The sequence below is a fragment of the Labeo rohita genome, chromosome 1 (assembly GCF_022985175.1).
Source record: "Labeo rohita strain BAU-BD-2019 chromosome 1, IGBB_LRoh.1.0, whole genome shotgun sequence".
Lineage (NCBI taxonomy): Eukaryota > Metazoa > Chordata > Actinopteri > Cypriniformes > Cyprinidae > Labeo > Labeo rohita.
In genome coordinates this window covers 38,469,520-38,495,640 of record NC_066869.1, presented here as the reverse complement: position 1 = coordinate 38,495,640, position 26,121 = coordinate 38,469,520, and the positions used below count along the sequence as shown (strand labels likewise).

The 26,121-nt window shown below is 35.0% G+C and overlaps 1 protein-coding gene across 1 annotated transcript in view; it reads left to right on the top strand.

Annotated features, from left to right (window-relative positions):
- The window catches only part of tusc3 (tumor suppressor candidate 3), a 99,570-nt gene that overhangs the window by 20,406 nt on the left and 53,043 nt on the right, over positions 1-26,121 (top strand). Inside the window, exons 2-3 of the mRNA XM_051114080.1 lie at positions 15,540-15,709; positions 18,363-18,480. Of these exons, the coding sequence (XP_050970037.1) occupies positions 15,540-15,709; positions 18,363-18,480 (288 nt within the window). The remainder of the gene's footprint in view (positions 1-15,539; positions 15,710-18,362; positions 18,481-26,121) is intronic.

Below are 26,121 nucleotides of genomic sequence, written 5' to 3'. Positions count from 1 at the left end.
ATCTACATATCCGTCTATGTTTGTGCGAATCATTCATGATCCAGCTTCACTTACAGCAGAAGTGAGTATAAGGGGTTTTTTTTTATGAATCTTTGCGACCGGCCTTCCTAATAATGTGCTAGTTAGCAAGTTTAGTGGCTAAACGCGGTTACATGCGGCTAAAGTAAACAGGCTCGTCTTTCCACAGAGAGAAGAGAGGGGCGGGGCGAGCAGAGCTCATTTGCATTTAAAGTACCCTCGACCAGAGCTGATTTTGCAGAGCTGATTTTGGCAAGGTAAAAAGGGTGTTGTTTTACACAACCATTGAGAATTTTTAATCAAAGTGCATTATAGACTTTTCATTAAGACCCTAAAGAATCATATCAACTTGTGGAAAATGGGCGTCCGATGACCCCTTTAATAACAGTTTTTGAGCATCAATGATAATTGATAATAACCAGGCACCAAATCAGCATAATGGTCTTTAACAGTGACTTCTTCTAATATGTGTATCCAACCATATTTATAATTTATTACACTTATTTTAACCCTCATTTTTTTTTAACCTCAAGTGCACATACAGTAAAATGTTTTAAGGTTTTTGGCATTCAAGTTACTGAATTCTAAATTATATCGAGAGCCTTTTGGATTGGATTTGAAGCAAAAGTAGCGATATTGTGATCATGAAATTACTCATGCATTAAGATTTTGGTTGTACCGCCCACCCTAATAGACACACTCATCAAGCTGAAATGTAAAGCAGCCAAACTGATATTAACCATCCAGCTCTCTGTGAGATCAGAACTGCTGCGCTTTTACTGGATCATGTCGGAGTTTATGCTTACATTGTGAAGAGCAAATTGAACCAAGGTTTGCAGATCCTCGATAAGCTTCTTCACCCATGAAAGCCAAGATAGGGGCACACAGGAGGAGTATTATATCATCCACAATGTCTGGGGCCTGCCAAAGGGCTGGAGCATAATGAGATTGATCCTGATATGAAATAGCACCTCGTCCAGTTTTACTTCAAGCTTTGTAATCAGACTTTGGAAGCAGAATAAAGGATAGAGGAGGGTTAGCAGGGACTTTGGATTATGGAGTGAGAGAGCGAACTCTTAAAAGTAGTGTAAAAGACAGAAAGATGGATGATGAGGTTTTACAAGGTTTCAGGCTATGAAATGGCCACAAATGTGCTAAAAAAGAATTTGCGGCAATAATTCAAAGAGTATTTTCTTTTAGCACTTAACACTAAAACTTTATTAAAAGTTGACATTATTGGCTATGTTTAGAGTCCTTCTGTTTCTACTTCAATTAGGGAACAGTTGGATGTCATAAAAATATAAAAAATAAAAACTTTTTTAAAATGTGATAGATTTCCAGGTGGATCATTACCGTCAATCTTCATAATTTATAGAAAACTTAACATGAACACAGGAGGTCTGAATACGCATCTAAATTGAGATGCAATCTGGACTATTTTGATTATGCAATTTAGTGGTGAAAAAAAAGTCATTTGTCTTCTAAACGTTTAATTTTCAGAGCCATTGGCTCCCAAGGAATTAATTTTATCTGGAGTCCTGATTGTAGCAGAATAAAGTGATTGTCTGTTTATATAAGAGGGAATAAAAAGTTTTACCAACAAAGTAAAACCTGCACAAGCAGTTAGATAAGAAAGCGAAATCAACAGAGATAGATTAAACATTTCACAGCCACATCTGTTAATGGAGTGATCTAAAGTAAGACATCCATTGATTCTAGACACCCTGCTGTTTATTTATTTATATTTTTATTTAACAGGTGGAGCTGGAGTTGGCATATCAATTACCACATGCTCACCATTAATCTGGGAAGCACTGCAGCCACTACATGTTAGTCATTACACAAGTTCTTATGCAATGAAAGTTTTCAAAGAACAGAACTAGATGCCCATTTACTCCCTACAAGGTGGATGAAACGACTCATTTACATTTCCTCATTTTCAAGGAGACAGTTTGGAGAGAACTTGCTAATGTCTGCTCTAGGCTGCCACTAACAATTGTTTGGGCAATTTATTGATCTGTCAATTATGTCTTTGATCAATTGGGTATTCCACGTTTTGCCTAATGCTGTCCCTCAAGCGTATTCTGTGTAAAGACTACTTAATGTATGCTATACAATAATGTTACAAAAAGACTATAAAGTGTTATGGTATTTTGATCATTTCAGATATTTAGTTAGCACCTTAATGTGTTTAGTTTCTTAAGAAACAGAACTAAGCAATTTAATTACTACACTAAGTAATTTGTGCTATTCAGTGGCACTCAACAATATTACAACAACTTTAAATATTACAAATATCCTCATTGTTTATGGATGGGTCATTTTTAAAAAAAAAAAAAAAAAAAAAAATGGTGTTCCACTGGTTCCACTGGTGTTTGCAGTTACAGTTAAGTCATAAGTTTACATACACCTTGCAGAATCTGCAAAGTGTTAATTATTTTACTAAAATAAGAAGGATCATACATAATGCATGTTATTTTTTATTTAGTACTGACCTGAATAAGATAATTCACTTAAAAGATGTTTACATGTAGTCAAAGAGAAAATAATAGTTCAGTTTATTAAAATGAGCCCTTTCAGAAGTTTACGTGCACTTGATTTCTTAATGCTGTGTTGTTAACTGAATGATCCACAGCTGTGTTTTTTTGTTTAGTGATAGTTGTTCATGAGTCCATTGTTAAATTGCCTGCTGTTCTTCAGAAAAATCCTTCAGATTCTTTGGTTTTTAGCCTTTTGGTATATTTGAACCCTTTCCAATAATGACTGTATGATTTTTAGATGCATCTTTTGACAACTATTACAGAAGGTTACCGATGTAGAAAAAACAATGCATTAAGAGCTGGGGGGGCGGGAACTTTTTGAATTTGAAGATTAGGGTAAATTTAACTTACTTTGTCTTCTGGGAAACATGTAAGTATCTTTTGTAGCTTATGAGTGGCAGTACTAAATTAAGAAAATATTTAAGAAAATATGATATTTCTTTTTAAAAGTTTGCACCCCTGGCTCTTAATGCATCGTTTTTCTTTCTGGAACGTCAGTGTGTTTGAACCTTCTGTAATAATTACATACTGAGTTCCTCAGTTGTCTTCGGTGTGAAAAGATGATCTCAAAATCATAGTCGTTGTTGGAAAGGGTTCAAATACACTAAAATGCTGAAAAACCACAGAATTTGTGTGACCTAAAGGATTTTTCTGAAGAACAGTGAGCAGTTTAACTGTTCAGGACAAACAACTATGACTAAAACAAAAAACACAGCTATGGATCATTTAGGTAACTACATAGTATTAAGAATGAAGTGTAGGTAAACTTTTAAACAGGCTCATTTTTATAAATGTAACTATTGTTTTCTCTTGTGGACTATCTTATTCAGGTCAGTACTAAATAAAAAATAACATGCATTTTGTGCATCCCTCTTATTTTGGTATAATTAATATTTAGATGATTCTGCAAGGTGTATGTAAACTTATGACTTCAACTGTATATTACAATGAAATAGTAATATAAACTTTAAACTTGCTAGTTTAAAATGTAAACATTAATATTGGATTATTGGATTTTTTTTATGTACTTTGCCATTCAGAAGCTTAGGTTAGTAAAATTAATGTTTAGTATAAATAATTTAATAAAAATCTATACTTTTTTTTTTTTTTTTTTTTTTTTAATCAAGGCTAAAATAATGAAATTGACCAAAGTGTCAGTAATGACAATTATTATTGTAAATGTATCTAGGTTTTCACAAAACCTTTAGCAGAAGGCTTAGTTGTGTTTTTTTTTTTTTTTTTTTTTTTTTTTTTTTTTTTTTAAACCAACCTTTGTTAAAAATAAGTAATGCTTCATTAGCACCAAATCAGCATACTAAAATGATTTCTGAAGAATAAACACTAAAGACTGGAGTAATGACTTCTGAAAAGTCAGCTTTGCCATCACAAAAATAAATTGCATTTAAAACATATTAAACTATACAACAGCAATTTTAAATTATAATATTTCACAATATTACTGTTTTTTTTTTTTTGTTTTTTTTTTTTTTTTTTTTTTTTTTTTAACTGTATTTAATCAGATAAAATAGCCTTTTTTTGCAACCCCAAACAATAATTCTATTAATAATTTAATTCATTTAATATATATATTTTTTTAGTTACTGTTCATATTAAAATCATCACTTGTGTTCTAAAGGTTTCATTTCGTTTATGAATAATATTTTTGATTTAAATTATTGTGCCTATTATTGTGTATTTGTGTCAAATTATTGTGGCATTTTGTCACTTGCTTTTATAAAGTAATGTTTACAGAATGTGATAGAACTTAATATTAACAGTAATATAATTAATTTATGTTTTTTCCCCATTGTAAAGCATTTTCACTGCTTTAAATTTTCCATACTAGCTAAAACGGAACCAACGCATGCACATCAGTGGCACTAAATGCTCCAAATTGGGTGCTCGACAAAAAAATAATGAAAAAACAAACAAAAGTCATCACACCATAGGCTCCAAAAATGCTAAACAATTTAATATTGGACTTCAATATTGGCTCTTGGTCTGACAAAGATCCTGTTAGCTCGAAACATTCTTTATTTCTTTATTATAAATCATGAAAACATTATGTCATTATAAATCAGTTGTTGCAACCGTATGCTTTAATTGATGTTTTTGGCAGTGGGTATTGATGGACAGTGAAGTGGTAAAGTCAGGTGCTGTGTCCTCCATCCAGTGGAGAGAGAGGTCCAAGGTGCTTTTTTTCCCTTCCCCTTTTTCCATGTGGAAGAAATGAAAGAGGGATGAAATGGGGTTGTGCTCCCTCTGGAAAGGCGACATGTTGAATTGTTTCATTTAGCCTTTGACCCTAGCACAAACCCTTTGGAAAAAGTGTGCCAGAGTGTGTTTTGTGTGTGTTTGTAACTGCACAGATTTGATCTTCAGTCACAGTGGTTTGGTCAAAGTGGAATGGGATCTTACTCCTCTTTCCTTATTGCATTTCTCCTCACCATTTCCTGCGTGTGTGTGCTCTCTAAGCACGCGACTCTATGGATGTGTGGACCCATTCCATGCCAATGTGAAAATGCCCTCATTCACTAGGGAATTCTAAAGCCATGATCAGCCTCTTTTCATTCCCTCCGCTCATGCTTCGGAAACAAAAGAGAAGGAAAATGGCCTCCGGTACTCAAGCACCACTCTTTCATCACCGCTAGTCTTCAGCGGCCTTCATTTACTAAAATTAGATACTTTATGATCAGGATCTATCACCAAAATTGAGACAATTCATAAAGCATCTGCAAAACTGTTCTGTGATCAGCAACTTATACAAAACTCCAACAACTGCTCCCATAAAAAGGGTCCTTCATTGATATTCAGCGTAGATCTCTTCCCACTGTCCCGGCAAACTCTCACACCAGGTTCGTTCTGCATCTGCTGCATATTCATGAGGCCACATTCTGATACCACCACCACAAATCACATTTTGAGTCGTGTCTTGTGGAGCTGAGGTGATGATTATGTATTGGATGTGTGTGCGGCATTGGGGAGCGATGGATGCCATGCTAAGAGTGTGTGTGGAGGGTTAAAAAAGCAGACGGTAAGTGTTGTGAATAGAGAGAGAGATTAATGAGACAGACTCGGTGTCGTTCGATGACAGCAGGGATACAGATGTCCCAGCACAGTATGTGGCCTCTGAATAAAACTACTAGAGCTACAGAGATAGAAAGAGAGGAAAGAGGAGTTATTTAGCAAAGGAATAAAGTTAAAGAGAAGCAGAGAGGGGAAATGGTTACATTTAAAAGGAGTTTTGTAGTTAATGCAGGAGGATGACTCTCAGACTGAATGATTGAGACATTTTTTTTTTTTTTTTTTTTTTTTTTTTTACATGAAATGGCAGGGTTTTTTTGTGTGTATTCGCCCAGTTTATTTTTTTGTGTATTTGCTGCAGTGCATTTATCACCTCATATTATTATCTACGACAGTGTTTTAGTGCCACTTTAAAAAAAAAAAATCTAAGATTACAAGAATGAAGTCGAAATTCTACGAGAATGAAGTCGAAATTCTACGAGAATGAAGTCGAAATTCTACGAGAATGAAGTCGAAATGTTTCGAGAATGAAGTCAAAATGTAGTCGAAATGTTTCGAGAATGAAGTCGAAATGTTTCGAGAATGAAGTCGAAATGCTACGAGAATGAAGTCGAAATGTTTCGAGAATGAAGCCGAAATGTTTCGAGAATGAAGCCGAAATGTTTCGAGAATGAAGTCGAAATGTAGAATGAAATCGAAATGTTTCGAGAATGAAGCCGAAATGTTTCGAGAATGAAGCCGAAATGTTTCGAGAATGAAGTCGAAATGTTTCGAGAATGAAGTCGAAATGTTTCGAGGATGAAGTCGAAATGTTTCGAGAATGAAGTCGAAATGTTTCGAGATGAAGTCGAAATGTTTCTGAAGTCGAAATGGATGAAGTCGAAATGCTAGGATGGATGAAGTCGAAATGCTTTCGAGAGGATGAAGTCGAAATGCTTTCGAGGATGAAGTGTTTCGAAATGCTACGAGGATGAAATGTTTCGAGAATGAAGTCGAAATGCTACGAGGATGAAGTCGAAATGCTACGAGGATGAAGTCGAAATGCTACGAGGATGAAGTCGAAATGCTACGAGGATGAAGTCGAAATGCTACGAGGATGAAGTCGAAATGCTACGAGGATGAAGTCGAAATGCTACGAGGATGAAGTCGAAATGCTACGAGGATGAAGTCGAAATGCTACGAGGATGAAGTCGAAATGCTACGAGGATGAAGTCGAAATGAAGTCGAAATGCTACGAGAATGAAGTCATAATATTTTTAGAGTATATTCTAGCCTATTGCACATGCAAATAGCCCAGATTGAGCTTTCAAAATCTGTCAGTTTTATAGCAAAATACAAACAATATGTCTTATAATAATGTGTTTTTCACACTCTTTAATGTGGCGTGACAGATCACTCTATTCGCTTCAGTTTAAGCAGCATGTGAGTCAATCATCTTTACGATTACAATAATGAGACATTCATTTCATTAAATTAGGCTATACTGTTTCTTTCCCCCCATGCCTTCTGATGTTCCTTCACTTTTATATCTTGCTATGAGCTTGAAATAAAGAGGAAAAACACACTTATGTTTTTTGTGATAAAATTGACAGAGTTTGAAAGCTATATTAAGTTAAATAAGTTATATTAAAAGCAACAAAGCACAAAATTATTGCGATTACTGGGTGGTTGGTGTGCTACAGATAACGAATGGAAGACGTTGAATGTTATGTTCAATCATTTACTGTATTATACCGTGAATAAAACAGCTTGTGAATAGTCACTTAGTGTTATATACCTCAGGAAAGGCAACAAATTTACATATTTTATATATAACAAGTCCACTTTAACTTTTAGAACTTGTTATTGTTGTTTTTAATTAAGTAGATGTGAGGAATGAAAGGTTGAACACCACAGACGTTTTTGCGAAGTAGGTGGTGGAATTTTCACAAAGAAAACGGTATAGTTTAATGAATTGATTCACACAAATACGGCGATCTGTCACGCTACATTAAAGAGCTTGAAAACCACATTATTGAAAGGCACACTGTTTATATTTAGCTATAAAACTGATTTTGAAAGCTGAGACATTGTTTTTTATTACAAATATATATATATATTTTTTTACAAATAAGGTTTTTAAAAAATTTTTTTTTGGTCAGCACACCTTAATAGCTTCAACAATTGATTGCCAATTAAGTTTACAATACAATGAATTTAGGCCCAGATTATGCAGAGCTGTAATAGCTGCTAATGGTGGATATTTTGATGAATCAAAAATTTAAGTTTTTTCTATGTATAAATTGTTTATGCAATAAAATATGTTTTCATAGTTTTTGTTGTCCCTTATCAATGCAAAACTATCACAAATTAAAACAGATTCATGACAATATTGTCCTAAACCCCACTTTTTAAGGGGTTTTCCAAACTTTTGGAGGGCAGTGTAAATATTATTTGTCCCCGCGAATAGGACACAAAGTATGATTTCTGCTAATAATTTCACATGTATTTTAAGTGTATTAAAAATGGTTAAATAAGAGAGCTGGCACCTCCGAAAGGAATTTCTATTGGGTGTGTGAGCTAAATAAAAAGTTTTCCTGTTCAGTCTGTTAATAAATATCAAATCATATTCTAGATATTAAGCTGTTTCCACGAGTCAGCTGACTCTTCCTTATCCCAGTAAGATGATGTGGCCGCTCGGATGCAGCAATATTCAAATAAATAATAAATTCCAGTGGCCTGGCAACTTCACCTGGTGTTCTCAGTCTGGGCCTTTGCATGCGCAATATAGGCTATACTCTCAAAATATTATAACTTTAATTTCTACAATTTAATTTCTCAAAACATTTTGACTTCATTCTCATAAAATGTAGAATTTATTCTGGATATATTTCAGCTTCATTCTCATAGAATTTCAACTTTATTCTTGAAATATTACGACTTTAATCTCATAATCATTCATATATATATATATATATATATATATATATATATATAAAAAACGGCACTAAACGGCATTGTTAATATTGGATTCACTGTTTTTATCAACTTGTTTTCTTTCAATTAGGTTTTTTATTTCTTTTTGGAACTGACTGGTCATAGGCCTCATTAATCTGAGTTTATGCACCTTAGTTTTTGAGTGAACACTGACACAGTTATCCACACATAAAGCTTTTTTTTTTTCTCACTGAAAAAGTGAAGCACATAAGCTCGGATCAATAAGGCCTGACCAGTCAATTCCAAAAAGAATGGCAAAATATGTGCTAATTGAAAGGCAGCAAGTTCACAAAAAGCCTAAATCCAAGATAATATACCATAATGAGACATTTACAAGGAATGTTTTAAAAGACACCCAATTAGGTAAAGGATGTTCAGCACAGCACAAGAGTTAAAGGAATAGCTGACCCAAAAATTTAAATTCTGTCATTAATTACTCAGCTTCATTTCGTTCCATACCTGTAAGACCTTTGTTCAACTTCAGAACACAAAGTAAGATATTTGGACAATTTTAACGATGCCCTTACTACCTTTCTGGACTTTGAACGTGTCAGTTGCATTGCTGTCAGGGTCAGAAAGCTCTTGGATTTCATCAGAAATATCTTAATTTGTGTTCCGAACAAAGGTCTTACGGGTTTGTAACGACATGAGGGCAAGTAATTAATGACTGATTTTTGTATGAACTAACCCTTTTAATGCTATATTTCCACATTCCTTTAGTTTTACATGTATCTTTATTGATTTCTTATTTTGTAAATTAAATTTGTTGGACCCCGACCAACCAATGGATTTTTTTTTTTTTTTTTTTTTTTGTAAGTGGTTGTGAAAGTGAGTGTCCTTTACCAGCTGAACAGGATCATGGGTAATGTCTTATATCAGAGTCAGGTGTAGGTAGTGACAGTTAAAGATTATTTCTCTCAGCTTCTCAGTCTGCACCCCACATTGTCTCCCTCTTATCTCAGTCCAGCAGTCCGTCTTGACAGCGCTTATAGAAGAAGTCACAGTAGCAACAATTAGCCTCGCTGTAATCCCGTAGCTTGTCTGGTCCTGTGGCAACACCACCTGTCAGGACACAAGGCCTTTGTTGTGGCGTGAGTGGCTTTTTCTAAATGTCCAATGTCAGAATGCCGACAAGGTGTTGGAAAATTTTCTCCACGGGTTTGTGTTCTTAGAACTCAGTCAGCTAAAAAAAGCTCTTTGAAAATGAGCATGCTCAGTTCTAAGGAGTTCTTCTTTCTGACCTGTGTCTGTCGAAGTATGTGTCTCTTTGTATTGCTGTCTGTTATTGGTGTCCAAGGTTAGAAACTGTTTGTTCAAGATCTCATAAAGAGTTGGAGAACTGGTGATATGTCAGGTTTACTAAGGACATTGTAGTATTTTTTTTTATTAATTTGGTTGATACTGTTAATCCAAGCACATTGATTGCAAGGTACACTTTTTTTTTTTTTTTTTTTGATTTCATTAATTATTTGATTTCATTAATTAAAATTTGTATTATATACCGTAATGTAAAAAGTTTCATAATCAGTTTATATATATATATAATTTTTTTTTTTTTAAAGAAGTTTCTTATGCCTTTGAAGGCAGCATTTATTTGATCAAAAATACAAAAGTCATTGTAAAATATTATTACAATTTAAAAATAATGGTTTTCTCTTTTAATATACTTTAAAATATAATATATAAAAATAATAAATCAATTTAACATCCTTACGGAATAAAGGAATTAATTTATTACAGAAAAGGAAAGAAACAAACTTTTAATCCGTAGTGTATATTGTTATAAATATTCCTGTTTCAAATAAATGCTGTTCTTTTTATCAAAGAATCCTGAAAAAAAGTATCACAGGTTGCAAATAAATTAATATAATGTAATGTAATATAATGTATAATCTAATGTAATGTAATGTAATATAATATAATATGCAGCACAACTGTTTTCAGCATTGATAATATATCAGACTATTAAGAATAATTATTGAAGCATGATGTGACACTGAAAACTGGAGTAATGGATGATGAAAATTCAGCTTTGCATCATAGGAATAAATCATATTGTAAAGTATATTAAAATAGATTTACACAATATTACTGTTTGGTCAAAATAATGCAGCCTTAGTGAGCATAAAAGACTTTGTTCAAAAAATAAATTAAAATTAAGTAAAATACAAAGTAAAATACAATGTAAAATAAAATATACATTTAAAAAAAATAATAATCTTACTGATTCTAAACTTTTGAATGGCTGTGTGTGTGAATGTGTATAGATACTGTGTATAAACACTTAATGGTCTTCTTTACAGTAAAAATTTGTATTGTGTTTGTTTGTTTTTTTCCCCGTCTTCAGGGGTAGTTTTCCCGCCAAGACCTACCCACTTGTACCCACAAGTGTTACCCACCCAACCAAAATGTAAAGCAACCAACCTCAGTTTTTGTAATAGTGCATTGAGTTTTTGATGCAGCTTCAGATTAACTTCCCCTGAAATCTGAGAGAACTTTCTGCCATGCTGCAGGATAGTGCAACAGGTCCTCTTGCCGTATTTTTTTTTTTTTTATTTTACACCATCCATTCTTGCTTTGTAATTTAACGAGATGCCCAGTCCCTCCAGATGAAAACCAGCCCCACAGCATGGTGCTGCCACCACAATACTTCACTGTGGGTATGTTTTTTTTTTTTTTTTTTTTTTTTTTTTTTTTTTTTGAGTTGTGGGCAGTGAAAGATCTGCAGCACATCACTTTGAATTTCAGATAAAAAGTCTGTATTTCTGAATTCCTCAATTCTCTCTGAAAATTCTGCTTGCAAGGATCCCAACTACATAGTTTTTTTTTATCATAATCAATCCAAAAATATGCCTCAGAAGAGCCTTTTCACAAGAATACAGCCTGTACTTTACAGAATCCTTCTCTCCACCAGACACACATAAGCAAACAATGCCTAGGATAGACAGTGTGCTTTGTCTCCTTCAGCTTGGCCCACCTTAGGGACGAGCTGTCAACAACATCCGTCACATTACCTAAACAAAGCACCTGCTGAAGGTGAGCTGGAAAAAGCCAGACAGGAGATGATTAAAATAAAGGCTCTCAATGGTGAGATTTATTCTTTAGACACCTACTAGACACCATTGGCTATTTCTGTTTTGGGAAACAAGGATATGGTACTTGTTTTTGTTAGTCTTTTGGTCAGGGGAAATAAAAGCAGGAAGAACAGAATGAATGAAGGAAGGAAAGGAGATTAGAGGAATCGAACGTGAGGAAAAGGGCGCCGTTTCATTCTGTGTAGTTTGGACAGCGTTCCTCTCTTTTTCTTTACGCTCGGCTGGTCCCTCACATCGTGGTCAGTACAGCAAATCATTAATGCTGCTCTGATTGACAGCTAAACTGACAGCAGAGCTGTTTGGACATTGTGGGTGGAAACCCCTTTTTCCCTCATTTTCCTAAAGAAGACTGACAAGCTCACAAAAGAGACAGGACGGGAAATGACATGTTCAGATGTGTGTGCTCAGCACAAGCACTATTTGTGCTGAAATACTTTTTATTTATTTATTTATTTTAAATCACCATTTCCATTTGGGATCCATGTATTTGCTGAAACACAGATTAGCCCCTTTAATCTACCTGATCTCATGACGAAAACATACCTGTGGAGACTTTTTCGCAAGACACAAAATACATACCAATAAGTACATATCACTGCACTTTCCAACAGAAATGAACACTAGAGGTGGTAAAACAGGGAGCGCTTGTAATTGCTTTCATACACCATTATGATTACAGCTCCATATGTTTTGTTTTCTGGACATAACAAGCTTGCTTCGTAGCTCAGCTGGCACGGAACTGGACCAGGATCTGGAATCTTTGGGTACAAATCAAAAAAGACTCATGATGAAAGAGTCTTGCATAAAGGTTCCAACAGGTATGTTTTCGTCATGAGATCAAGTTGATTTATATAGGGCCTAGGCCAGTGTTTCCCAACCCCGTTCCGGGAAACCAGCAATGAGTATTCTTAAACTATTCCTAACCAAAAACACCCATTTAAACTCATTGTTAAAGACTCCAAGACCTGAAATGGATGGGTCAGATAAGGGAGACATCCAAAATGGAACATGTTCTCACTCCCAACTCGTCACATATTGACGCTTGGTTGGGACCTCTTGGCGCCTCAACGTATCCCTTTAGCATCACTTGTTGATGCTCAGGGAACCCCTTTAGGACTGAACACCCCTCACTCAGATCAGTATTTCCCAACTCTATTCCTGGAGAGACACCAACAGTACACATTTTGCAACACATTCTCACTCGCAACTCATATCATATTAACGCTTAGTCAGGACCTCTTGGCATCTCTTTTTGATGAGGGTTCCCCCTTTGTGTCATTTTTCGACATGCAGGGTCCTCCTTTGCTTTAAATAAGAAACCTTTGGTGTCAATATGCTGACGCAAAAGGCATTGGGAATTTTATCGTCATGATTAATTTACATATTGGGTAATCATTTTACAATTGCATATATGTTGGGGTGTGTTTTTTTTTTTTTTTTTTTTTTTTTTTTCTCAAAACTATTCAAAACAATTATTTTTACATTACACTATTTACACATTTATGACCACTTAACCCAACCCTGCCCCTAAACCTAACCATTTGTCGATATAACAGGCAGGTATCTGCCTGTTATATCCTGTGTATTATATTGACAAATGGTTAGGTTTAGGGGCAGGGTTGGGTTACATGCTCGTAAATGTGTAAATAGTGTAATGTCAAAATAATTGTTTTGATAGTTTACATTTGAAAAAAAAAAAAAACACACCCAAACATATATGCAATAATTGTAACATTATGACTCAATATATAAATTAATCATGTCGATAAAATTCCCAGTGCCTTTCGTGTCAGCATATTGACACCGAAGGTTTCTTATTTAAAGCAATGGAGGATGCTGCATGTCGAAAAATGACACTAAATGGGGTACCCTGTGCGTCAGAAAAAGACGCCAAGGGGTCCTGACCAAGCGTCAATATGTAATGAGTTGGGAGTGAGAGTGTGTTGCAAAATGCTGTTGGTGTGTCTCTGCAGGAACAGGGTTGGGAAATACTGATCTGGGTCAGGGGTGTTCAGTCCTACTCCTCAAGGGCCAATTCCCCGCAGAGTATTGCTCCAACCCACCCCAACACACTACCTTGAAAGTTTCTAGACAGTAATTCTAAAGACCTTAGCAGATTCAGGTGTGTTTACTTACAAGTGGAGCTAAACTCTGCAGGATAGTCTGCTTTCATTGCCACTAGTTCTTTGGCTTGTTGTGTTACAGCCTTTCGTATCATAAAACTCTGAGAAAAGATTTCTCTATTTGTTTTTAAAAAAAGTTATATGTTCCCACACAAGCATTTTATCACCCCTCCCTACACCCCACAGCATGACTTGTGTTACTTTGTAGCATATTCCAGCAAAACAGAAAAGGGCACAAGAAGAGGTTGAACTGCATGGATAAGCTTGAAAAGAAGCTTTTTTTTTGCCTGCTTCCTTTCCAATGCTAACAAACATCTATCTTGTCAAGCCTGGGGTGACCTCTGCACAATGTTTCAATTTGGGCTCGCTGACAGAGCCATCACTTGCTTCTTTTCTGTCAGTCTCGTCCAGTCCGCAACAAATGCAGCTAAATAATGCAACGTGCCCTTGAGTTTACATGCACTTACAAACTCTGATCATCCTTTTAAACAAACGAGTGCCCAGAGCCAAAACATCTGACATTTTGTCAACTTTGGCAGGGGAAAAAAAAAAAACAGAACGGAAATATATAAAAGGACAAATTGCTTATGAAAAGAGAAAGAGGAGAAGATGAGAACAAAAGAGTAGAAATAGAGCTTTGGGTTCTATATTAGAATAAGGTGATAGTGTGTGTCTTCTATCTGTGCTAAAGTATGAAAATTGTGTTACTGGTTAATTTGAGACTTAATTCAGAGTATTTAATTACTAATGAAAATGGTTTAACAAGTTTTTAGGTACACAATCTTGAGCCTTAATACCTTTAGCACTTAATACACATTACACATCAACATACTTTACATTAAAATCACATTACCTTCTGTATGGCTCCCACAATTTAATTACAAAGTGCATGTTGTTCATTAGTGTTATTTGGTACTTGCGGAACGCATGTAATATGTAATATTATTTTCTTAATACATGTTTGTGGTGCTGTTGTGAACAACTATTGTGTGTGTTATTCCAAGGAATGTGATTAAAACAATAAATAACCTAAATGAGCTTTAATCGATTGAATTTATATATTATTTTTTGGATTCCACACCTGTGTGCAAGGATGAAAAGAGAGCATTACGAAGGGGAGAAGTAAAGAGTGTCACACCTGTTCTCCGACCTTGTTCTTAATAGAATGATGGAATGAGAAGTAGAAACTTGAGGTCCAGTTTTATGTGGGATGCCCTTAATATTAGCGGCATGCTCACTTTCTGTCTTCACATTTAGTCTACTTGCTAATTTTAGTTCAGAAATCATGTTCAGAAGACTTTTTTAGAAAAAAAAAGCCTATATGTTGAGTGCTATTTGTTTGGTGCCTGAGCTACTAAATGGTTAACTGCCCTAATATAAACCACTAGACAATTTCTGCCCTGAGAATGTATTGAACTCATAGGATGCTGCCTGGTATTTCCTTTAGCCACAACATTTTTTTTTTCATCAGCAAGCAATCTTTATGGTGACATTTGCAGAATGTCTTTTTCAGACTGTAAACAAAGAGAAATTGGATGTTGCCTTTTGCAGTTACAGATGAGTTCAGCTTCTTAACCTGACCTGAAGTCACTATTGATACTTTTTTGTTATTGTTAGTTTGTTTTATGAAGGACAAGTTGCTTATAATGGCTAATGTTTTCTTTGTTTTTCAATGTTGTTTTCATGGAGTGGGTAATGTTGTGTTTGTAAAGAATCATATACAAGTCTCTTTTTCAGTATCTGTCTGTTTCTTATTTCTGTAGAACATGTTGGCAGAGAAGGTGGAGCAAATGATGGAGTGGAGTTCCCGGCGTTCCGTGATCCGTATGAACGGGGATAAGTTCCGGCGGTTCGTCAAGGCTCCACCCCGGAACTATTCCGTCATTGTGATGTTCACCGCACTGCAACCCCAGAGACAATGTTCTGTCTGCAGGTGAGACAAGCACATTCATCTTTCAGTGTCTGTCCACAGGTCTAGTGCTGTATTTACTGAAGTAAAACGATAATAACAGGTGTAAACACAGTCATAGATGAAGATTTGATCTGCCCCAGAGCACCACAGGAAAACCTTCTACATCTGTCTGTTCCTGAGCAGCCCCCACCCCCAGACATCATTCCCATCTATTTATCCCACGACAGCTACTTAGCCTCCATCCACTCACCTCACATCCATCTCTCCTCTCATTATCCTTCAATCGTCGGGTAAAATGACTCCGTGCTCATACAGTCGTGTTCCTCAGCTGAATATCAAGCCTCGGAGACTGAACCGCTCCCACTAGTCCTACTCAGAATTTTTAGACATCATCTGCCAGCATCATTGAATAAAGATAACGGACTGGAACAGTCATGTGTGCTACCAAAATAGAGGAAGTTAATTTAAAGCAGATCGACCTTTAAACGCCCAGTCACCCTATCGCGACGATGTGACCCCTAATGCTTTTTTAATTATCTGCTGTCTACTCAAATCGCATGTTTATGTATATTCTCATTTTTTCCTCCTTATTTGCCCTCAATCTTTCTCCCTGTCTTTTTCACACCCAATTAAGTGTTTTCTTTCTTCATACATCATTTTGTCCTGAATACTGCTGGTATGGGTAATAGTAGTAGACTGTTTGACTAGAGGTTGACTACCCAGATAGTACACGTACATCTGCAAGATGTCTGACAGACGTCTTTTACATACATTCTAAATCATAAACATTTTAAAGACATCTAATAGACGTCTATGTGACATCTGATAGGAAACGTCCTATAGACGTATTGCAGATGAGCAAACACTAAAAAAATATGTCTTCCAGATGTAAATGTTGACGTCAAATAGACCTCTCTGTGATGTGTGTGTGCTATCAGGGTTACTAATTAAGACAGATTTCTTTAACTGTAGCATCATGGCTTGTCATTTTAAGCACCTTGGTAAAACAAAATTTGCATCTCAAGACCCCTGAATTCTTTCTTCTTCTTTCTGAAGTCTATTAGAAAGCTTGTTTTTGCCATGGGATAAAAATTAAAAGGTAATTGTGATTTGTTTCCTCACAATTGCTAGATTATCTCACAAATCTGACTATTTTCTTAGAACTGTGAGGGGAAAAAAGCCAAAGCTGTGAGATAAAAAGTCGCACTTTCCTTTATTTTTTATATTTATTTATTTTTTTGCCCCATGGCAGGAACAAGCTTTCATAAAAGTCTTATATAAATTATCTCTAAATCTGCACACTGCTGAATTCTATTAGTAATTCCTCTATATTCATATATATATATATATATATATATATATAAATAAAATATATTTATATAAATATAAATAAAAAAAAAAAAAAAATATATATATATATATAAAATGATTCAGGTGTGCAAAGCACAAAATAAATAAATAAATAAAATGAATAAATAAAAACATTATTTGGCCTTTCTTGGATCATTCAGCCTCACTGAGTCACTGCCTGCATGTTGTCGGATCCTTAAAAGTTTTAAAATGTCATAAATTCACTTTTCAGAATTGAAAGCTGTAAAAAGTCTTTAAATATCTTAAATAGCATGGGGAAGAAGTCTTAAATGTCATTTGCGGAGAACAGGAAATGCTGCTATTAGGGAAGCTTCGCACTGCTGACGTAAGGGGGCTTTGAGGTAAAGATGCAGTGCAGCATGCAAATGATGTGCCATTTTTTTGTTTAATATCAGTTATTTCGTAATGTTCATTTTAATAAATCGCTCCAAATACCGAGTCAGTGCCATGCTTTTTGTCATCTCCCCAAAGGAGTTTGTGAAATGCCATTTTACCATAGTCCTGCAGGACTTGAAGCAATTTTAACTAACATCTCAATGACAGATAAGTTATCATCAACTCGGCTCTTGCTCTTTGAAAATGGACACTCAGCATAACATGAAACATTAATGTGTATAATCATGCATATTTAAACTTGTTTTTACCACCTGCAGAGTACCCTGCTTTATTGATGTTTATGGGTACATTTAGTTTATTGATACATTTAAACCGGACGCTTTTCATTTGTAAATGCTTGTTTGCTTAGCACTGTTTGGATGACTTTTGTTTTCTTAACAGTGAATAATAACTTAGAATTATGAACATAGGATGTCTATCATTTCATAATCCAGAGAGGATTGGGATCCCTAAGATGTGAGTGTTGGTTATCCGGATTTGGCCTTTATGAAAGGTGGTGAACTCGAGGTGCGTAATGCAGCCCGTAGAAATATACGGGAGACAATATGAGCTCTTTGAAGTGATGTGAGTGCTTTTGATCCAGCGTCATCAATGTTTAAATTTAATTTGTTTGTTTATTTATTTATGGTGGACATCACAGTGATGTTTTCCGAGAAGTGGCAGGTGAACATCTTTGTTGCGTCTGCGGAAGGACGGATACCTAATTAACAGCGTTGTCTCTTTCTTTTTCTCCTCTCGTTCTCTTTGTGCTGTCCACCCGGTGTGGAATAAACAGCAATCACTGTAATAAGTAACAGTGAGATGACACTGCTGTAATGAAGTTCTTCTTGTCGGATTTTTTTGTTTGCTAGCTTTCTTCTAATGAGTAACCTGTCTTTCTGCTTCTGAAAATGTCTCTCTTTTACAGGCAAGCAAATGAGGAATATCAGGTGCTGGCTAACTCATGGCGATACTCTTCGGCCTTCTCTAACAAACTGTTCTTCACGGTGGTGGATTATGATGAGGGGGCTGACGTCTTTCAACAGGTAAACATTAAACTCCTCTGTGTTTATCTTTCATCCGCATGGATTTGTCAGGTCTGTCTAGCGATTTGCTTCATGCAGAGAGCCCTGCAGAGACAAAACTTAGAAGTATCAGGGAGCTTTACAGTTGTGATTTCCAGGCTTATCCTTGATTCCTTGAAAGTATTAAAATGTTTTAAATTCACTTTTGAAAATTCATATCAAAAACCATGCAAGTGATCTCTATGCTATTTGGGAGGTGCTGTGCCATCACAATTTGTCTTTTATCAAACTCTGTTAAATCTGCGACATTTCCCGTACTGAAACCAAACACTCTACTGACCGAAAGCCAGTCCTCGGATTGTAGATATTTAATTTCTTTGTGATGTAGGTATGTATATTGGTGTTTAGCAATATTATTGATGTATTGTTATGTACCAAATTTGTTACTTAAAAAAAAAATACACATACATATTATATACATAATAGACAAAGTACATGTGAATGGCCATTAACGCCCTGGAGCTCACATCTCTGATAACATCTAAACAAATTTTAAAATAAACGTCATATTTATTAACAAACCGCATATTTAAAGTCTAAACAAGTGCATACTCTTAAAACTGCATTCTGTGACACAAAAACAGTATTATTTATAAAATTATATAGCGGATTATGATATTTAGGTTGGGGTTCCAATATCACTAGAAAATCGCACTCCTCTCAGCCAATCAGATTAGAAGACCAGAAAGAACTGTTTTGTGTGTGTATACGTGTGTCTATATGTGACCCTGGACCACAAAACCAGTCGTAAGTAGCAGGGGTATATTTGTAGCAATAGCCAGCAATACACTGTATAGGTCAAAAATATTTTTCTTTTATGGCAGAAATCATTAGGATTTTAAGATCATGTTCCATGAAGATATTTTGTAAGTTTACTACTGTAAATATATCCAAACGTTTTTAATTAGTAATGTGTATTGCTAAGAACGTCATTTGGACATCTTAAAGGGTGATTTTTCTCAGTGTTTTGATTTTATTTATTTATTTATTTATTTATTTTTTGCACCCCCAGATTTCAGAAATTCAAATGGTTGTATCTCGGCCAAATATTATCCTATGCTAAACCATACATCAATGGAAAACGTATTTATTCAGGTGATGTATAATTCTCAATTTAAGAAAAAATTGACCCTTATGACTGGTTTTGTGGTCCAGGGTCACGTGCGTGTGTGCGTGTCTGGTATTTATCACGTTGTGGGAACCAAATGTTCACACAAGTTAATAATAGTAATGCCAGTAAATTTTGACCTTGTGGGGACATTTGTGAGGTCCCCGTGAGGAAACAGGCTTATAAATCATACAGAATGAGTTTTTTTGAGAAAGTAAAAGTGTGCACAGTCTTCTGTGAGGGCAAGGTTTAGGTGTAGGGTCATAGAAAATACGGTTTGTACAGTAGAAAAACCATTACGCCTATGGAATGTCCCCATAAAACATGGAAACACAACATGTGTGTGTGCGTGTGCGTGCATGTGTGTGTATGTAATTTAATTTATTTTGGTCCAAATCATGGTTATTAAAATGTATTTCCGTGTAATTATTATTATTGTTATCATTATTTGTTCCCTTAAACTACAGATAGCCTGGGCTTCAAAAGTCATAAAAAATATAGTTAACATTTCAACACGTAACATATTTCATCAGCTAGAAATTGTTCTTCACAACTGTAAAAAGTCTTGGAATCAAAAGGTCAAAAGGTGTAGGGACCTTGTTAATGGTAATTAATTAGGAATAACCTTACAAAATAGGTGTGTAATTAAAATAAAATTAAACCGTTCTTAGAAAAGACCAGCGAATCATGACCACATTTACTCTTTGTTCCGTTCTTCTGGTTGTACACAGATCTGTTCTTGCACACACATGCTAAAATGGTCTCAACTTCTAATTTGTCAGAACCTGACAACTTCAGGAATTACATTTTAAAAAGCAGCAAGAACAATCAAATGGAAAATAGCTCCCCGTCTATTTTCGATGTAATGAAATGTCACACTTCTCAGAAGCAAATTATAGAGAAGAAAATCTTTACGACACAGAACATGCACATTAATTTAACACACACTGATTTATAGCTATTCTGCTGAAATTTGCACACTAAAGGGTTACAAAAGAAGCTTTATCATGAACTTACATATTCTTATTTCTGTAGATGCTGCAGAGCTATATCTGGGGTAAAAGTCATCAATGAGATTAGCACTACTGACATCTATTTCTGTTTCCTCATTGCATTTGGCTTTTATTTGGGTTCATCAAAAAACCTCAAGCAACCTCATTGAAACAAATTGCTCCAGCTCAATAAAGACATCAGCCCTGGGGGAAAGTATAGTGGACAAGACTCAAATGAGCTTTCTGATTTCTCAGTTAGTTTAAAACTTGGATTACATTAGACTTCATTTAGTATAATAACGAATTTAGGATTTGTATCCACATCACAAATTTGTATCCTTTGGGTTTCCATTACCAGCCCTAAAGTAATAAGGCCTAGTAGTTTAACATTGTTATTGTAAATGAAAGTGGCTGTAGATAAATGCATTATGCACACTAGTTTAGTGGAGTTTAATGTCATCTCTTAAATTGACATGGATATTGTTATGGTATTAGTATTTATCGTTAGACAAATAAATGGGTGGTCAAACCCATTTCATTCATTCTCTTTCCTTTATATGCATACAAACTTTCAAAACTGGGTAAACAAGAATACGCATAATTTCTTATGCTTCATGCATGCTAACACTACAAAACTAAATTATGAGTGGCAAATTTCTGTAGGGAAATGCAGTTTGATGCTCTTGGCTGGTTATCAAACATGGAGGAAACTCATTTTGGCAGTTTAAAGGAATTTTTTGAAATTAAAATGATTTAAGCTTCATGGAAAAACTTGGAATATGTAGCGTAATTTAATATTTTACATTTAAATCTAATTTATTATTCAGTATTCTTCAACCCTGGAGGGTAATGCCATATCGTTTTAGCCTTATTTCTTGTGAGTTCCGAAATAATTTTGCTTTGCTAAAATCTAGTGTGCTACAACCTAACCATCCTGGAAAACGGCAATGGCTTCTGTTCACCCGCACCAAACCCATTTCTTGGAGGACATGTGGGTTAATGTTGATTTGATGTGTTTTCATCCAGAGCATGGGGACAGCAGTATTAGTCAGTCCATTAGTATGCTAATAAACAGATGTGTGTTAGAGGTGCTGGTTAATAACGTTCCCTAGTGTGTTTTAGAGACGATTTCATCACCAGCGATTATATGATTGCTCTCAGTGATTGAAATTATATGTAATTACATGAATATCACTTAGCTAGATTTCTTCTCTTGTGTTCTTTGAAAGGAACGATCGCCCTAATGTGTAAAATCAGAAAAAAAAAGATCATTTATTCACCCTCATGTAACACTGACCCCATATTGATTTCTTTCCTCTGTGATTTTAGGCAGAATTTCCAAGCTGCACTTTTCTCTGCTGAAAATGGATGATGATATAATATGAAGCTCCAAAAAGCACCATTATAGTCCATATGACAGTATATTTCTTTTAAGCCCACTGAATAGCTTAGTGTGAGGAACAGACTATAACTGAAGCCATATTGTAAGATTTAGGTATATTAATCTTAATTTTAAAATGACTCCTTTATATAGGTTATATAATATATTTTTTTTTTTTTTATATTGGACATCTTTTTAGGTCATGTTTTTAGATGGTCACTCATGGCAAAGTAAGTTTGACTGTGTACATGACTTTGGGGCTTCAAAAAACTTTTAATATAGCAAACATCTATGGATCACTTTTGATACATTTATGCTGCTTTTTTGCCCTTTTTGGATTTTGACAGTATACATTACCATCCAATTTTGGGTTATGTAATAGCTCAGAAAGATGACTAACATTTTGTTTTTCACAAAAGAAAGAAAATACAGGGTTGGAACTACGTTCTTAGGCACAAAACTGTCACTAGGGTTTTACCCTAAGACACAAAAGGTACTATATTTGTACCTTATTTACCCCTAAATGGCTCATATTAGTGCCTTTTGAAAAGATACCTCATTTTGTTCCTTTTTACTAAGTACAGAGATTAGAAAGATGGGTCATTTTGTAGGCTCAAACCTTTCATCATCTCACACGTGTTGTTATTTTTAGGCTGTGTCAAGTTAAAACAGTTATTAACAAAAACTGTAAAAAAAAAAAAAAAAAAAAAAAAAAAAAAAAAAAAGTAAAAAAGTATAGTGTCAGTCCATCTGTAGAGCCCTATGAAATCGGTTTCATTTTTTCCAAAATTGTGTTTTATTATTAATATAATTTTTTTCCATTTAAAATTTTTTAGACTGTTTTAATTGTTAAATTAAATATTATGTCTAATTATTTGAAATCAATTTACAATTTAACAGCAATTTATTAAATGTTTAACAAAAATTACATTTTTATTGCCCTATGAAATCCATTTTTATTATTATTTTTTTTATTTTTCTTAAATTATGTTTTATTTTTACCAAATTCTGTTTTTCCAAATTCTTTTCCATTAATTTTGAAAAATTACAAAAAATAATTTTGGATTCCATTTTAATGGCTTTATTAAAGTTTCTGTTTGTATATGATACGACTACAAATACACCTGATAATTTTGTTGCTTTTGTTAATTTTGTTAATCATGTTAATTTTGTTAGCTTGTTATGAGCCAAAATATGCCATTTTTGTGTTTGCCCCTTTAAATGCAAATGAGCTGATGCTCCCAGCCCCCTTTTTCAGAATGGGGCGGAGCTTCAAGAGCCTGCAAAAGCAAAACAGGACAATCTCACACACTGAAAATGTCAAACTCTCAGTAGCGGTGTTCTACCTTATATGTTTGAGGTTATGTTTTAAAAGTCAGTCATCTGATTGTACTTTGCGTAATTTATGAATCACACAGACGAGGAGCACGGTGCGATAAAAATAACAACATGGTTATTAGATGTCATGGTTCCATCGCATGCTATCACAGACTTTATAAGTCCTACTTGTGATTATGAGCTTGACAAATTCAAAAGCGTCTAACGTCACGATTCTTTTATAAGCAGTTTTTTACTAACACATTCCTATTTACGATCATTCTGGTCACATGTGAAGGCAGCATCAGTGAAAACAGGCAGACACAATGATAGCTTTAGCAACATTATAGCTTTACAGCATGCCAAGAAGCTCTTTCAGAAAGGCAATTTGGAAAATAAGTGTGTGATACTTACATTGTCTAGAGCTGACGTTCGCGCACAAAGCATTGGTACTGATCCCTAAACATATAGGGGACTTTACCAATTTTTTTTTTTCCCCCAAGAATTTAATTTAACTACAGCTACCTCAGTGGCTCAGATGGAGGGAGTCTGTGGAGACTCCTATGTTTGTTGGTGCATCCCAAAACACTTGTAATGCCTCTTTGATGCTGACATTGTATATCTCCAGCAGCTACAGCAAGAAAACAGTAATGGCGAACTACTGCTGCTTCTCACTTCTCACTCAGGGCTGTGTCTATGCTAATAGGGCAGAGACCATCACAAATAGGCTTTCAAATAGGATTTCTCCCTACGATGATTTGTTCGTAGGAAGAAATCTGGAATCATGTGTTCAGAGAGACTGTTTATGATTTATTGGGATTAGAAAAAAAATGAAAGGACGGATTTTTACCATTATAGGCTGGTTGTTTTCACACACTGTGGCCACACAGCATTGTTCAAACACCTTGTAAAAGTGATTTTTGTATAATAGGTCCCCTTTAAAGGAGAAGTCCGCTTCCAGAACAAAAAATTACAGATAATTTACTCACCCCCTTGTCATGTTTGTGTCTTTCTGTCTTCAGTAGATAAGAAATTGTTTATTGAAGAAAACATTTCAGGAATTATCTCCATATAAGTGGACTTCAGTGGTGCCCCCAAGTTTGAAAATGCAGTTTAAATGCAGCTTCAAAGATCTCTAAACGATCCCAGCCGAGGAAGAAAGGTCTTATCTAGCAAAACGATCAGTCATTATCTAAACAAATTGACAATTTATATACTTTTTAACCTCAAATGCTCATCTTGTCTTGTCTCTGCGATGCGCAAGTGTAGACTGTGTAATCTGGGTCAACAGAGTTAGGGTATGTCAAAAAACTCCCATCTCGTTTTCTTTTTCAACGTCAAAATCATTCTACAATGTTGTTGTTTTTTGGGGGTGGGTTTGTAAAGGGCATTTGATCTTTGCATGTTCACTTTGTTAACACTGGGTCAGTACTTCTGCAGCGATGTAGGACGATTCTGAAGTTGGGGAAGAAAACGAGACAGGAGTTTTTTTGACACACCCTAACTGTATTTACCGTGTTTAAACCAGAGTTCACACAGACTTGGACAAGATGAACGTTTGAGGTTAAAAAGTATATAAACTGTCAATTTGTTTCGAAACTGACAGATCATTTTGCTACATAAGACCATTCTTCCTTTGGGATCTTTTAGAGCCATTTGAAGCTGCATTTAAACTGCATTTTTGAAGCTCAAACTTGGGGGCACCATTGAAGTGTTCTATATGTATTAAATCCTGAAATTTTTTCCTCAAGAAACATAATTTCTTATCAACTGAAGGAAAAAAAAAACACGAACATCTTGAATGACAAGCGGGTGAGTAAATTATCTGTAAATTTTTGTTCTGGAAGTGATTTATTCATCCAATATTTGGCAAATTCCTTGACATTCCACATTATACCATAAATTCCATTTTTATGACTGGATTCTGCATCATGGAAATCACAGGGCCTCACACCTGCTTTTGAAAGAACAAACACATCTTGTATGTACGCCCTGTAATCAGTCCCACCAGGATTTCCCTCGACTATTTACCTGATTGTTTTGCAGTGAAAACCCACCGATAATCATGATGTACCTAGGTAATTAGTGTAAGAGTACAGTTATTTACCTGTAAGTATTTTTTGTACATAATTACTGAAATTGTGATCCCAGTCCCCAGTGCACAAGAATGCACTAATGGAATTTACTGCCAACAGAGGCAGGTTGGACACACATTGGTGAATTTGTTTGGTCTCTAAATTATGGATTTTTATTGCCTGATATAGCTTTTCCCCTCTCAAGTTAATGTTTTTTTTGTAGGAAAAGTACAGAAATAGAACAAAAATGCAAAATGTCTTCATTAAAGGGTGTTTGCAGAAGTGCGAAATCCTGGAGGGATTGTGTAATCCTTTTCGGAGTGAGCATCACTTAAATAGTATTGACACAAATTGCTTATGATTTGGACTGCAAGGTATCATCAAATAGGATGCTCTAACCATAACAAATTAAGAATGAGGTGCTTTTTTATGATCAATGACTACTGTCAGGAGTACTTAGTATTTGTGCACATCCCTAGTTGGAACAGCATGGGGTCAAAAAAATGACCTCATGTTTCAACTGTCTGCTTTTAACTCTATCATTTGATTTCATCCTGTTGTTCTCTCTGTTTCTTTCTTTGGCCCCTCAGACATTCATTTTTGCAGTGGGTAATTTACCTCCCTCTGGAGGCTCTTCAATTGCTCCTGTCTCCTTATTAAAAGAAATTTCTGTAATACACATCACACTGTTCCTGCTGCTTTATTGATTTATTAGTAGATATTAATGTT